The sequence below is a fragment of the Curcuma longa genome, chromosome 19 (assembly GCF_044706935.1).
Source record: "Curcuma longa cultivar G26 ecotype Majalengka, Jawa Barat chromosome 19, ITB_CL_G26_1.1, whole genome shotgun sequence".
NCBI lineage: Eukaryota > Viridiplantae > Streptophyta > Magnoliopsida > Zingiberales > Zingiberaceae > Curcuma > Curcuma longa.
In genome coordinates, this window is record NC_133879.1 from 6069718 (window position 1) to 6086227 (window position 16510).

The window sequence follows — 16510 nt, forward strand, 5'->3', positions numbered from 1 at the left end:
GTACGACGCTGCCAACGACTAGGTCACAGAGACCCAGCCGGGTGTTTCCAAAGACTGAGCCTCAGCCGTCATCAGAGGCATCGCCGGTAACCCGACCCCGAAGTACCCGACAGCCCTTGAAGGCGAAACCCCTATTGATTCTGCCTCCCTTGTCTGAGGAGGTGATACCTGGTATTTCGCCGGAAACCGTGGTGGTGCAATCCTCTGAGGCGGGCATCCCCCAGAGGGCCGAGGCGACGGGGGCATTTCCCGAGACCGCGCCCTTGCGTGAGGCCACGCCAACTCGCATCCCGCAAGCTCCTATGTCTGGGTCACGGCCGGGAGAGGAGCGACCACGTGAGAGGGGAGTGATGATACGATCCCCGAGTGAGGCGGATAGTCGGAAGCGTTGCCTAGATGAGATCACCCCCCCCCCCCCCCTCGGCTTCCCCCGGCTGCTCTCCTCGGAGTCACGCCAAGGGGAAGAGGCCGGCTAGGGGAGGAGAACCTTCTCCCGACAAACTTGAGGAGGAGCCGATGGAGATACCTCAGGACTCCTCCCCTCCAGAATGGGCCAGACCGGTTGTTGGGTTCTTCCTGACTTTACCTCCTACTGGTGCTTCTTCATCTTCTGCACACCCCACTAGATTCCGAGGAGATACCAGCCTGGAGAACGCTCCCGAAGTTGCGCAAGAGCGACTTCGACATTACGAGCGTGAAGTGCTCCCGAGACTGGGTCCAATCGATATTAGCGATTGTTAGGATCGGTTGGTTCGCTAGAGGGGGGGTGAATAGCGTTTTTCGATTCTTTTTTATTGTTTCTCTGCAAGAGTGTTAGCGGAAGCAAAATATAAAAGAGAAAATAATAGATCAACGCTAACCCGGTTTGTTTACTTGGTATCCACCTCCGCAGAGGTGACTAATCCAAGGATCCACACGCACGCACACACCCGATGCACTATGAATCTTCTCCTTCTCGAAAACCTCGAAGGCGGAGAAACCTTTACAACTCTTTCGATCTCCTCAAGAATGATATGAAATAGCGTTTAAGAGGAGAGGAATAAAGCAAAGAATAGAGAACAAACACGTTCTCAAAAGAAGCACAAAGTAATGAAAGAATAGCAGAAATCTTGAGTTGATCTCGAGCAGGCTTCTTTTATAATTCTTCGGCATCAGTCGACTGCTGGCAGGGCCAGTCGACTGATGGCTTCAATCGGCAACAAAATCTCGCATTAAAGTGCATTAAATGCTTGTCAATCTTCGCCAACGTTCAAATAGCAGTCGACTGATCCAAGACCAGTCGACTGGCATCAGTCGACTCACCATACACCAGTCGACTGCCCAGTCGACTCCTGTCTTCCTCTGGCTCGACTGATTTTTCTGTGTGCGTCTGATTTATGAGCAGTCGACTGCTGGCAGGGCCAGTCGACTGGTGAAGCTGAAAAATCCCATTTCAGCTTCTCTTGACCTAGACCTCGGCCTTCAAACATCTCCCATAGCCTCATGCCTTCCCTGGATGCTCCATCATCCTTGCACTAGCCTGAGATGCTTCCATCAGCTTCGTCATGTCAAGTCTTTGCCAAGACTACCCACTTGGACTTTTCCTTGCCAAGACTACCCACTTGGACTTTTCTTTGCCAAGACTACCCACTTGGACTTTTCTTTGCCAAGACCAACCTTGGACTTTCCTTTGCCAAGACTTCCCACTTGGACTTTCCTTTGCCAAGACTTCTCACTTGGACTTTTCTTTGTCAAGACTTCCCACTTGGACTTTCCTTTGCCAAGACTTTCCACTTGGACTTTTCCTTGCCAAGACTTTCCACTTGGACTTTTCTTTGCCAAGACTTCCCACTTGGACTTTCCTTTGCCAAGACTTCCCACTTGGACTTTCCTTTGCCAAGACTACGCTTGGACTTTCCTGCAAACTTGCATCACACATGTTAGATCACAAGTATTGCCTAACTTTAAACATGGTTTAGCCAAACATTGAAACTCAATGCACTTGGGGCAAAGCACCAACATTGCACCAACATTGCGGTTTACGGATTACAGGGACTGGACCAAGGATCTTCATAGATACGTGCAAGAGCTGAAGGACCAATCCCTAGTGGACAAGTGTGCTATGGAAACCGCCCAGGCCATGAACGACAGGCCCGGGATGACCACTTACAGGCGGAGTATTTATTGGCTCGCCAAGAAGAGGAGGGGCGAGCTCTACAGGGGGAGGTGGATGCCCTGAGGCATCAGTTGGCCGAGTCGCAAACCCGCGAGGCTGGCTTAAGATCAGAGGTGTCTAAATTGACGGCCAGCCAGAGGAGATGCGGGAAGCTACTATTTGAATTGGGCGCACAGGGAATGATCCGTCAACTCTCCCGGGCAGGAATAGACACTCGCGGGTTGGATCCCCGATCGCTAGATATTCGCCAGTTATGGGCAGAAGTCCCTGCTTCAGTGAGAGCTTTCTTCGCTGAGGACGCTGAAGCCAGTACCTCTAGATCGACTCCTCTGGCTATTCAGGTCCAAGCCCTGGGGATAGGTATAGTCCCCGCGGCTCCAGCTGTTGCCCCCTCCGTTGAGAATTCGACGGGTACTAATCCGCAGGATCCAACCCCGCCTGCTGTTACCGGGGAATCGTCACGGCTGACTGGCCAAGCGCTACCAAGCACTCGCAGACGGGATGCGGAGAGCTAATAGCTATTTAAGGGTCAGCCGAGATCTCCTTCCTTTTCGACTTGTGATTTGTTTGGCATGTAAACAAACTTTGTCCCCATGTTTTTGGCGATGCTCTGGAATTTCTGCGAGGATGTTTGATTTTCATTTGTCGTTATTTCCCTTCTTCATCGTCAAGGATTTTTGTGATTAGGCAGAAAGTTACGTTCCTAAATACTGAGGCTTAGTCCGCATAATGATCCTGACCTCCCAGATTTCCCACTCGGGCTTGGATGTGTACCTAGATTGGGGCCCTTTTATAGGTGTGTGGGTTAACGGGACGGGGGGTAATGATGATAACGGCCTTAAATGTCTGGATAGGATATCGACTTCGAAAAAGGTAACCAGGCCTTTTGCTTATTGACGGATGACGTGAGAGGCGGCGTGCCAGGCATGCCCGTTTCGGAGGGCGGCTACGTGTCGCATGGCGATAGGTCCTCGGCAGGAGTCGTGCTAGCGACGAGAACAGTACGGCGAGCGCTAGACCGTCGGATCTTAACTACCTAGATCGGACGCTGTGCTTCAAAATGATAAATACCTCAATCCTCCTCGTTCGACTTCTCTCCTAGGTCATTCATCGGCAGGGTTTCCTCAGTTCCGTGCATCTATCTCTCTCAGGATTGTGTTCCTTGTAAGTTTTTCTCCTCCCAGCCATCGCTTTCTTCCTTTGCTCCTCTTGCCTATTCGCTTTCTAGTCTCATGTCGAAATCCGCGGAGTGGTATGGGTGGATGCGGTCCACCTGCACCCAGGACATCCTTTCCCGGTTACAGGCGGAAGGAAAAATACCCCGTGATCATGAGGTTCGCCTCCCTTCATCCGAAGATAGGATACACCGGCCCCCTTCGGGCTTCTTGACGTGTTTCTTGAAACAGATAACTTACGGCCTTAGGTTTCCCATACCCCCTTCTTCATGGATGTAGCGAGGCTTCTGGGTATTAACCCGACGCAACTAGCCCCCAACGCTTTTTGCCAGTTGTGCGGGGCGGTGATAGTGTGTAAGGCCTATCAAATCACTCTAGATGCCCCATTATTCTGCGCCTTATTTAGCTGTAAGGATGGTGAGAGCGGAGTTTATTACTTCAAGAGTAGGCAAAGGCATACTTTCCTGGCCGACTTGCCATCCTCACATAAAGGATGGAAAGAGTGTTTTTTCTATGTGAGACCACCATCTCCCATTCCCCGACCGTGGGTGTGGAACACCGGTCCACCTTCTGTTCCTCCCTTAGCTGACTGTCGCCGGTCGCATGTCTTCCAGCAGGCCATATCCATCTTAGGGACCTTGAAATTTCGGGTGAGTCGTCTTATCAAGCACGAGGGACTATTATTCCAATCCGGCCTGAGCCAGGTGCAGGCGTCGGGAGGAGCTCCATTACGTAAGCATTCCCTTTGACGTAACAATTCCAGTTATACTAACTAACTTTCTTGATGTTCTTCGCAGGAAAAATATTCAAGAAGGCTGCAATGGATGATTCCTTCCTCCCTATTTTGGACTGGGGAGACGCCACGCTAGAGGAATATATACGGGCTCCAAAGGATGTTGGTGTACCCCAAGTGCCGGCAGACCCCTCGTCATCGCTGCCATCTCCCCTACGGGAGATAGCCGACCAACCAGGGCTCATCGCGGGAGTGCCCGGGGACGAAGGGACCCTGGCCGAGGGACAAGGTGAATTCGACTCGGCTGCCATAGAAGCAATGTGGGAAGAGGATATGGAGCTCCCGCCATTCCCTGAGGCACGTCATCGATCCGGCTCCTCCGCTGAGCCGGCTAAATCAGATTTACCTGATGCCGAGTTGGAGGTTGGGATGGCCGCCGGACCCTCCGCGGACGCAGTGGTCAGACAAGAATCGGCACATTCGTCGGGTGGCGGCTGGCATCCTATGGGCTCGCCTTCTCCGCAGCATAGCCACATCATAACAATTTCGCCGGGAGATAGTCCCCCGGCGAAGAAGCGTCGAACGTCTCGGCGATGACGAATCCTGCGGGAAGGGACTTCCTCCGACTTAGGTGAGGACCAACCGGAGGGGGCGAGCTTAGGGGAAGGCCGGGCTGAGGCTGTAAGCCATCCTTCAGACCCTCCGGAAGGTGCTGACGTGAGGGGGACGTCGACGATGGGTGAACCAGAGGTAGGCGGTCTGGCTGGGTATCATACATGTGCTTCTCCTGAGTCTGCACCCCTCGAGTTGTGTAAAAACATTATCTGCATCCTTAAGATGATTGAACATCATTTGTTATCTCATACATAAAATTATTTTATTTTCTCTTGATTCTTTTTCTTACTGACTCCTGTTTCACTAATACAACATTTTCACTATGACCGATGCCTAAATTTATTTAACAATTCAATTCAAATACATACATCTACTTTGGAAATCAAGGCCAAGAAAATTGACATCAATTTACATTAATACAAATACAATTATGCACCACCTAGCAAGCACCAACACCAAAAGATAAATCCTTGCGTCAATTAGAAATTTCAGATAATAAAAGAAGAAAAGAACGATTTTACATGACATCCAGTATGAATAGGTTTCGAGGAATTAAACTAGGTAAGAAAAAAATATTAATAAATAATAAGCAATTTTTTGAAGTTAAGTTTGAAATGTTATTAGACATTCTATATAGCCTGGTAAAAGGACTACAAAAGTTATGTTATGTTTAAGCTCAATCCTTCCCTTTAAGTAGGCATAGGTGGGTTTAAGAGTATAATCCCAAAGTTCTTTTAGACCTCAAAAGACATTTTAGTGTTTTGAGATACAAAAGCCTACATAATAACTTGAAATTTCTTATTGTTATGTGTTCTTCTATAAGACTTGTTATGAGCATGCTCGAGCACTCAGTTTGCCCTGCATCCTGGTAAAGTGGCTTATCAATATTAGCAGTTTATATTTTTGTGGTGATACCTTTTTGTTATCTAAGTTGTCAAACATAACAATGTCAAGGTTCACTTTCCAAATAGGATCATGGTCAATTCGTGGTACAACACGTCAAGAGAGTGCAAAGATTCTCCATGTGCCACTCATATCTTGAGCATGCACTGACCTTATATTTTTAATGGATGTTGATCTAGGCTCCTTCAAGTGCTTAACAAATATAAGTCTGTCATTGGATAAAATGTGAGCTTAGTGGTGTGTATGTCAATCGAGCAGATGATACCTCTAATATTCATTCGTTATTCCTTATATTGAGTGGTGTTCTTGTGCACTATACACTTAGTCATGACATATTAATTCATTTTTATACATTCACATATTTAATGAATCTTATGCTAAATTTGTATATATATATATATACACACACACACACACATCACTACAGACTTGATAGCTTCCTTTCTATACTTGATTATCCTAAATTTCATTTGAAGTGTATTCAATTATAAAAAAAATATCAATTTAGATCATTTTCTAGTAGGTTAAGCTTTTGACATAGTGGTAAATAAATCATAGCTTAGCCAAAACCAACTTCTCTGCACAGAAAAAAATGCAAAAATTTCCTAGACTTCAAATAAAAATAAAAATGTAAAAAAAAAATACACAATAGAATGTACAATATAGATAAGATCCTCAACTGAAAATTTGAGATGCTTATTAAAAAAGAGAAATCCTAAAGGAATGGTGCATAGAAGAAACCAGAATACAGGTGAACTAAATAAAAATGTTTCAAACCATGAATATTGCTTCTAGATGTTTTGCCTCCGTCAGAACAAGGAAAAGAACCCTTGCCCACCTTTGGGCCTCTCTTCCCCATGACTCAACATCTTCATCATCAAAAGTTGTTGAAGATTCAGACAACTGCATCTGCACAATAAAGCTCATAGGAAAGTCAGTAAGATTCTTCAAAACATACATCCTGGAATCGTTACATTTCAGAATCCATTTCTGCACAATCACTCTTAAAGATCCTGCAAGATGAAACAAAATTGAGTGCGAAGAAAAAATCTACATTTATATAATAATGATGCGAACAAAATCACTATAAATGGATGCAAGTAATAGAAGGCCCAATGACAACTAAGAACAAAATATAATCTAGACAGATAAGTTTTACAGAGTAAAGTAATGACAAGAAAGTGATTCATAAGCTCATCCTTTGTCGCAAGCATCTTTCATGAGGACCGAAAAGAAAGGGTTGCAATGTTAGACATGCCTTCCACATAATCTCAAAACCCTAGTTCCACTTTCTCTAACAATGTAAGGCCATGTGAGGGACATGTTGAGGCGAGTAACAGCTCACAAGTAACTTTTTCTGCAGGCGAGTAACAGCTCACAAGAAACTTTTTCTGCAATAGTGGTACCTCTTGCAAGTAAGCTTCCTCCTCTTCTTATTCAGGGAGTTAGGGTTTTCTCCAAGCACTAGAAATCTTTTTCTTCTGTAAAGCCTCCTCAATCATAGCAAACCCATGAGGTCACATATAGTTTATTATTACTTACACTAGGCCTTCCTTCCCCCAAGCTTATCCTTTTATTTCGTAAAAGAGCATGTCTTTGTATTGGTCATCTTTTTGACAAGTTAGGGTTTTGTCGAGGTACGAGAAGTCTTCTGTGACCTTCCCAAACCACTTAACAAAGTTTTTTTCTTCTCCCATGAGCCCTCCTTGTGCCCACCATACCCATAAGACCACTATATAGCTTCTTCCTTCTTCTATTAGGTGTTATTGAACCCATGCATGTGTTCTTCTTCTTCCACAAGAGAGCATGTCTTCATCTTCGTTCTCATTTCAACTAGTTAGGCCCTCTCCAAGTAAGAAAAGCTTAGGCCTCCCTAAACTTACCCAAGCTTCTTCCTTTTTCTGTGAGGCCGCCCCAAACCCACCATACCCACAAGACCATAAAACATGTTCTTCCTTCTTCCGCTAGACCGCCCAAACCCCAAGTATGTCTCCTTCAAAAGAGCATGTTTTTTCCCTTGTCCACATGTCAAATAATTAGGGTTTCCTCCAAGTAAGAGAAGTCTTTGTATTCATGTTGATATGCCTTGCACAACATCAACACTGTATCATTCTAGCCAAGGATTGATATCCCAAATAGGAATGATATTTCAAACCTTGGTCATCAAGAGATCTAATGGCAGAGAAGGATAAGGAGGATATGATCTTGAAAGTTAAAGATAATGGTTTATGGGTTTTATTGAACTGCAATTAGTTCAAACTGGTTAAAGAAGAGTATATTGATGACTAACAACAAATTAGGTGTATCTTTAATAAGTTGGGAAAAGGAGACACCCCTTTGATAATAATGGAAAATAGAAGCATCAATGTGATTCTTATGCAACATTAAATTTTGGTGCTTTTTGAATTTTAAGAATTAAAGACAACCAATGCATCCAATTTGCAGATGGTAGGAAACAGTACCATTATCAGTAAACTCCCGAGGAACTTTTGCAATAAAATGCAGAAGCAGATCAAATTGAATATCCATGACATTTGTCAGGGATGATGCAGCATTTAGAACATCCTCGCACACTGGATTACAAAGAAGTCAGACTATCTAAATTCTAATTACTTCTGCATAAAACAAATATTCCAATACATCTAATAGCAAGGCACGTAAAACATACCTCTTCGACGATAGTTTGGATTGAAATGTTGTTTACTTCTGTCAATAACAATTCCTAGAGCATCTAACAATTCAGCAGCATCAAAGGACAAACATCTTTCTTCAGTAGATGTTACTTGTTCTGTAGCTGAACATTCTTTGTTTGCAGTATGTGTGTCACAGCAGGCCCCTGAAGCAATACATGAGGCAAGAGCCATTAATCCAGCTCTTCCAAATGAGCTAGATGTAGCAACCAATGCCAAACTCGAGATAAATGCTGCCCTCTCGCTGTAATAAAACATTATAAATATCAGCATTAACAAATGTAAATCCAGATAAAACAAAAAAGTTTAAATTTCAAATTCAAAGTGAGAGAAAACTTCGAATGTAAGATAGAAATCATTAGCAACAACAGAACTCTAGAAAGAAACTCATGCTTGCAGTTATTATTGCCTGCCATGAACACAATAATTATTGATAATAGAAAAATACAACAGAGAAACCTAGAATCCCAACTATTTGAAGTTGGCTGCATAATTGTCATTCTACCATTAAACTCTCCGTAGGCTGTTCAGCAACATTCAACGTATACGTTAGCCAACAATTATCATAATCAAGGAGGAGTTGTAACATTATTTTACAAACTATTATCTATGGATAAGACAGATATGGACACTGAGCTCCCTATCATCCAATAAGAGATAGCCATTGATGCAATCGCGTACTAAGTGGTCGGACTTGGCCTTGGATTTTGATATTTGGACAAATGGTTTAAGTTAAAACTTGCGTATGTATTTGTATACATGTTTGATATGTATGTTAAATTGTGCAGAAACTTAGCACAACTTACATGGAGTTCATGGAGCTTGTGATTTGATGAGATCAAGCGTAGATGATGCAGCCAAGGCAACACACTCAATAGCTTGGAGATTCGATAGAATTCAAAGAAGGTTGCGTGAGGCATTCGAGAAACTGCAGGATGGAAAGTACTGAGGTGGTGTTGCAGCAGCCCCTAGAGCTTGACTTAGTGCAGCAAAGTTAGTTGGCCACTAGAAATCAGACAAGAATGGTGAGAATCCAAAGGACCATAGAATGAGAAATATCAAGGTGACAACAGCTGGAAGAAGGCGAAATACAAAGGTAAAGTATGAAGGATGGCATATAGAGCAAGTCATGGGCCCGGTGCATTCAAGAGATGAGTAATCTAACAAAAGATAATTTTGTTTGCAGAAGAAGGTAAGCTCCTGTGTGAATTATGAAAATCAAGAAACATGTATCCTTGTGAGAGGGTAGATCTCAACTTAGGAGAAGATTTACTTAGGAGAAGATTTAATCACTAGGATGATCGTAATCAAGACTCCAGTCAACTAGAGTTGGTTCTAGTCGATCAGTGGTGAATTAAGTTGACTAAGTAGTTAACTTAGGCTAAGTGACTCGCAATCAAAATATTTTTATCCGGAGCATAGTCAACTGACAGTCAACTAATAAAGTGCAATCGACTCAGCTTGGTGACTCACCAACAAAATATTTCTATTTACAGCCTAGTCAATTGGGCAATCAATTGATTCAGTTGAGTTGACTATGTTGGAATCCAATCGATTGATGTTGGAATCCAATCAATTTGATAGCTCAAGGAGAAAGTAAAAAATAGTTGTTAATTTGATACGCTTAAATTGTAATGATTAGATGACCTAGGGTCCACAGGAGATCAGTAGATGGATGGTGGAATCCAATCAATTAAGGTAGCCATTGACAGAATGTAAATAAAAGTGATTGAGAACACATCGACTTAAATCATGATACAACAAACGAAGAATGAGGCTGAAGAAAATTAAGGCTATAAAAGGAGAACCAAAAAGTGTATTCAGAGGTTGGCGAAATATAGATTGTATAATTCATTCAGTCATATCTCGTACATTCTTAGTCTAATCCTTTAAGCTCTCGTTGTAAAGCTTGTTGTAATAGGTTTCATGACCTCCAGAAGTTATCCACGAAGGAGAACGATAGTGGGCTTTCGAAAATAACCAACGAGTTATAGGCCATGGAATATGAATGAAGGTTTTAAACCACGTTATATCTTATAGCAGTTGGTATGCATTGAAGCATTTATGATTTTATTTACGTTGTATAGCATTATTTTATATGACTATGCTAAGCCATTAGCAAGAGTAAAAAGTTTTAATTGTCGGTTAATCGCTATTCATATCCTCTAGCCAATTTCTCGAAGTTCAAACAATAACTGCTATATTGCTCCTCACGAGTGCGATGTGGTGGTAAAGCACTTATAGAAACAACAAGAGGAACAGGATTTGAATCCCAAATGGGATGAATCTCATAAAAGTCAACTTTTGAGTGTACATAAGTTATAATCTAAATTTATCCGGTAGGCGAACCATGGGAAGGTCATCTACCTCTAGAATTAGTCAAGCGAAACCCAAACACATAGTTTGCCTTAAAAAAATTAACTATTATATTTCAATTAACAAATCAACCTTAATAATAAGCCTACAACAGGCATATACATGCTCTTGCAAGATAAGAACAATAAAGAAGAGACCTAACACATATTTAGTGCTTGTTTGTACGTGCACATTTTGAAGTCCCACCGAATTTCCTACCATGTATGTTCCTAGTGCTTACTTGTACCAGCTCAAGCAAGCGAATAATGATTCTAGTAGCATATGTACATTGATGCTTCTTATAATTCCCAAACAAATTCAGGGATCAAACTACATCCAAGCATTGACAAAAAAAAACTTGAGTCAAATAGTTGGTTATTTATGCCCCCATTAGACCACACCACCTCCTCATATGGCTTAAAAGTCTAGTTCACATCATAAAATCATACATAATCAACAACATATTTAGGTGCAATCTGACATCAGCTACACCACCCCGATTGGTTTTTTTCAATCAAAACAACTTACCATCCTAGGACTACAACTACTTCAATAACAATCAGCTAAAAATTAAATAATAGAACTACCCCTTCAAATTGAAAGGCTCGATCACTATCAAAATGGTTAAAGCCAGGTCACCCATCTACTCATCATATATCTCCCTCATCCACCACAACTTTCAATTTGGGACTAAATTGTCAAAAATCAATTTCAACTACGGTCAGTTATATTAAATCAAAGTTCAAAATAAAGTTCACACCAAATGAACCAATCATCCTACTGCACGGATAAATTGGTAAAGAAGTAATTTATCCAATCATTACAACCCAAACCAAAAAAAACATCAAAGTGAAATTGGCCATTGATTTGACACCAAATAGCCCACGAGACAATCTCTACCAAGAATGTCAAAAATTTCAAGAAAATTGGAGAGAAGTATTCACCTTAATGTCAAGTTACAAGAAAATTCACGATAGAATTTTGAAGCACGTTCAATTGTTTTTGAAGTGTAAACTCCTTTTACACCTACAAAAAATAGAAATAAATTTTGCATTAAAGATATGTAAAAACTGCTAGAAGAATCGCTTTCAAACTTAACATCATACAAAATTTTCTATGCCACAGCTTTATTTAAACATTTAAAAATACAAAGAAAGCCTGCGTACAGATGAATACAAATGTGATCTAAGAGAAATCATGTGCCTCAACCTCAACTATTAAACAGACAAAATGTCCCTGTGCTAATTTGTAGTGGTTTTTTGTTCAGTGAAAGGGATGACCTCAAATGAAGATTACAATGAAACAATGTTGGTTCCTTGTCAAGACAATTCTACTTCAACTCCTCAAGAGTCAAGTTCTTCTTGATGGAAAAGAATCATGCAAATAAAATAGATGATGTTAAAACTAAACCAATATAGGATCCAAATTATAGTTTTAATTATCTTTAGTTGGTTGAAAATATATTTTTAATTGATTTCTAGATTATAATTTCCAAAACACTTGGTTTATGTTTCCCGAGTCTTAGTGAGACTAGGTTATTGTAAAGCCTATAGAAAGGCCATCACCTTATTATTTTATGTATTCAATCACGAATACAAATATCATGGTTTATAATTTCTTGTCGTTGAGGTGTAGAACCCTGTGAGATCACCGACTAAGGCACACATGGATCCATCTCGTGTAGCATCAGTTAGTTATCCTCATAGTATTCGGTTGTCTCAATCAGATGTAAACTTATACGATTTGTGGTATATAATGTTATATGTGGACCACATGCGTGTTTGCATACCAGATATGTGTTATGTAATGACTCAATAACATAAAATCTGCCAATTCTATTTAACCTTTGCTGGGTAGGTAAAATGTATTTGCATTTAGCTTAACTAATAAATTCAGGATGCGCACGAAACCTGAACATGCATACATTACAAATTAAAGTGTCATGCAGAAGCAATGATATAAAAATAAAACAAGTACAGTAGCAATGACATAATGTATACTTAATAACTTTATGATACCTTATGAGTGGATCACATCTCTACTTTATTAAAATAATTCCACTAGAAAAACTAACCAAAATCATTATGGTGTGATACATCATTCAGAGCTCGAGTAATAGATCCAAGTACAAATCCTTTTGGAATTAAATGTATGCAGTTCCCAAGATTCCCCCAATCCATGCACAAGAATGAAGCCAAAATCAAGCATCGCACTGAAAAATTGAAAATATGAAGTTGAGGTTAACAGCATATCCACTTAGTGGCTAAATTGTATAAATCAAGTTACACAATGAAGTTGAAGAGAAAAAAAAAAAGAAAGAAACCTTGAGGATTTTCATGAGAAAAGCCACGCTCCCACAATACTGCTAGCCAAGTAAATCTTGCTTCTGGATTTTCCATTTGAGATATACAAGATTCACAAGAAAGTGAGGAGCTATCAGGTAAACTGGACTGAAATAACAAAGACACCTGAAGGGAACAAGAGATTAAACTGGAAAGCACCAAACAGAACAATGTATGCATCCATGCAGAAGAGGAGCTAAGATCCATAAGATGAATCTGTATATTATACTGTTGGCTCAAAATTCACAAGGTTGCAAAAAAACCCACTTCAAGAAGGATAACTTTTTGAAGTAAATAAGCAACACGTCTTGAAAGTGCATTGTGAAAATGTACTTTACAATTCTCACAATTATCCACTGAGAACTGTGGCTCATTTTATAACTTCTTTATAATAATCCAAAACAAAAAAAAGCAAGTGTTTGACTGTTTGATTAATGAAACAATAGAAGTAGCATGGATAACTGGAGAAATTCAGTGCATGAATTGGATTATTAACTACATGATTAGAAGCATACAGAGATTTAAGAGCTGCCATATTTTATATTAAACCATCTGGTCAGTAATGCATTGTAAAATACATCAACTTATGAAATCTGCAGTATAACTAGAAAGGAGAAGGAAGAAATAGCAATAACTAAAGAGAAAGATACTTGGTGGCTCCAAGCTGCCTCAACTAAATGTGTGCTGTACTCTTCAAGCATTTCATATAGGAGAATGAAGACCTTCCACCTCCCATAACTATTCAAAAACTGATCCATTGTATGGTACACTTCACCTACACCTAAGGATCTAGCCTCTTTATTGGCCCATCTTTCTCTTTTAGTTGCACCGACACTAATTGCAATACCATCCAAATTGTCTTTGTCATCCTCTAGTATCATTCTTGAATCATCAGAGAAACAGCCATCATCATGGATTTCAAGCAAGGAATAGTGCTTTAACATTATTTTTAGAATATATAATGCTTGTTTCCTCATAACGGAATCATTATCAACCTGCCAAGTGAATAAAAAGAATAAGAAACATGTAGTGCCAGCAAAGGATGATGGCTCCACTCACAACATGACAAAGTAAGCCAATAATTACCAATCCCTTGCGGATTTCCTCCCAAAATTCCTTACGTTCTATTGCATCAAACAACTTAGTGTTTTCAGTTGATTGGTTATTAAATTTGTCATTATCAAAAAATATAGACAAATATAAAGAAAGTATGCTAAATGCATCCAGCCGTTCAAGATGTCCAAGACCAAAGAGAGTTGAGCAGCAATTCCACAATTCTTTTGAGAAACTGACCCTGAAAACTTGATCCAATTGTGTCAATAAATCTTAGCATGCTACAAAAGTGAAGCAACTGAAGTATGCTCCTAGAAGTTCTAGAATCGAGAACAGATAGCCTCTCACCTTGAAAGTCTACAAAGTGAGCCTTGCACCCAAACACTGATGGGAGATAGCTCATTGAGACACCTAATTATCACTGGAAGGAGCATTCTAACAGCAGAACAACGATGCTCCGAACTCTGCATATGCACTCCAAGTACCAACCTTGACAAATCCCATGTAAGATTATTGATAAAGCAAACCAAAATTTCTTCCTCCTCAGCTGAGCTTTGCCCTAAGACGAGCATCTCCTTGCATCTCATTGCAGATAGTAGTAGTGATTTCAGGACACGGCAACCACTTTGCAATGGCAAAGCACCTAGTGGAATGCTGTTATAATCCTGATCAACGTTGTCAATCTTCCATTGATAAGTTGCTAAATCTTCACTTTCATATATGCCTAGAGAAAGTCTTAGTGACCTAAGACAAAATGGTACAAGTGTCACTCCCATAAGCTCCCAAGGTTGGATTTTGGAAACAACGTCGCAGAATAAGACATCCATCTGAAACAATCAGAAGATAAGATAGTGCGTCTTAAGAGGTATAATTGCATCAGATATAAAGACTTAAGTACCTGGCTGAGCAGTTCGGACTCATCTGGATTTGCTTTGAGTAGCGGTAGAAAAACTCTCCATATAAACCGGCTCATTGAATCATATTGAGAACCTAAAAGAATGTGACATTTTCATGTAAATAAAATAAAATAAAATCAGATAGAGAAGCATTTTTTGAACTTACTGGTTTTGCCAATAAGATGGCAAAGGGAAGTCATGTAGGATAAGACGTAATTCGATTGAGGAGGCTGAAGTAATATGAAAGATAGTTAACAATATCAGTGATTCGAACGGGAAAAAAAGATGCTTTTTATACTTAATTTCCCTTACTTGTACGACTGCGGGGAAGGCTTCGAGTAGAGAGGAGAAAAGGGCGGAAGACGAGAGGGAAGAGGATGCGAGGATGCAGTCGAGGATGGCCGGGGCAGCGGCGGAGGGGATGATAGAGAAGCTCTCGAGGAGCGAGGCAACATGGAGAGAGACGGGTGCAGACGGAGGTTGTGGGAGACCGCGGAACTCCATGGTTCTGCTTCGCTTTGCCGATCACCTCGCGTTAAGCTGTCAGAGGAGGAGGAGAATGGAGGAGTCGATAAGCCCTAACGCCTAGCGAGGGTTTCAACGGGTGAGCGGGACCTGAATTCGAACATTTTGGTGCATTTTAATAAAACTGTAAAACCCTAAATCCTAAACTTCGAACCCTGAAATTTCTAAAACACCTGCACTAAATCCTTCGTACCTACACGGGACGACCAATTTTACCAAATGCAATCCTTTCCCTTGCATACTCTACCAATTCCACCAAATTTAACCCCTTAGCCGCCACATGGAAAAAAAAATTAAATTTTGTCTCCAAGGATTTGTATCTTCTGAGATATACATTATAAATCATTTTATTTTATCTCACTTTGTGTGTCTATGAAAAAAAATTAAACTTTGTCTCCACCGGAAAAAAAAATATTATCGTACTGTGAGTGGGTATTTTGTAAGATATAAAAGTTAAACTAGGAGGAGGTTGTCATAACTCTCACTTAAATTACATAACTCAAATTAAAAATTATCAAGTGTGTGTATACAGGGGGCGGAGCTACAGGAGAGGCGCATGTGGCGGTCGCCCCCTACTTTGAAAATAGAAACTTAGAATCTCAACAACCAGAGCAACACAGTTCACCGGAGCAAGATCTCGACGGAAACAGAGTTCTTGAGATTTCCGACGAGGAACCGTCGGCTTCTGAGAGCATCGAACCACCTCGTCGAGAACCACTCGCAAATGTAGGAGATGAAACAGAAGGCACAGATTTAACGATGCCTGAACCATTTACGATCGATGTCGTGCCGGATAACAAAGGAGATGATGCAGAGGAGACTGGAAGTAACATATCTCCGGCCGCAGAGTCAACTACGGAGAAGATTGAGGTCGAGGCAGATCAGGCCAGTAAGCCTCCATCGCCGGCGCGGGCAGAGCCAAGGATGACGACGTCAGATGAGAATGGAGGGGAGGCGACGCCGACGCTGATGGTGTTTAAGAAGTCGGCGTTCTTGTAGGCGAAGAAGAAAGAGGAGAAGGTAAGCAACAACGTGATCGAGGAGACCAGGAGCAAATTGTTGGAGAAG

At 41.2% G+C, this 16510-nt stretch overlaps 1 protein-coding gene across 1 annotated transcript; it reads right to left on the reverse strand.

The window, feature by feature from the left end:
- Window positions 1–6352: 6352 nt before the first annotated feature.
- On the reverse strand, window positions 6353–15451 carry LOC141812471 (uncharacterized). Its single transcript, XM_074700463.1, has 12 exons — window positions 15230–15451; window positions 15084–15147; window positions 14920–15011; window positions 14370–14848; window positions 14055–14262; window positions 13619–13963; window positions 12950–13094; window positions 12701–12838; window positions 11571–11652; window positions 8250–8515; window positions 8044–8154; window positions 6353–6594 (listed from the first exon to the last, which is right to left on the reverse strand). Exons 1-12 carry the CDS (start codon window positions 15419–15421, stop codon window positions 6353–6355), a joined length of 2364 nt encoding a protein of 787 aa, XP_074556564.1. The 5' UTR covers window positions 15422–15451.
- Between the last annotated feature and the right edge of the window lie 1059 nt (window positions 15452–16510).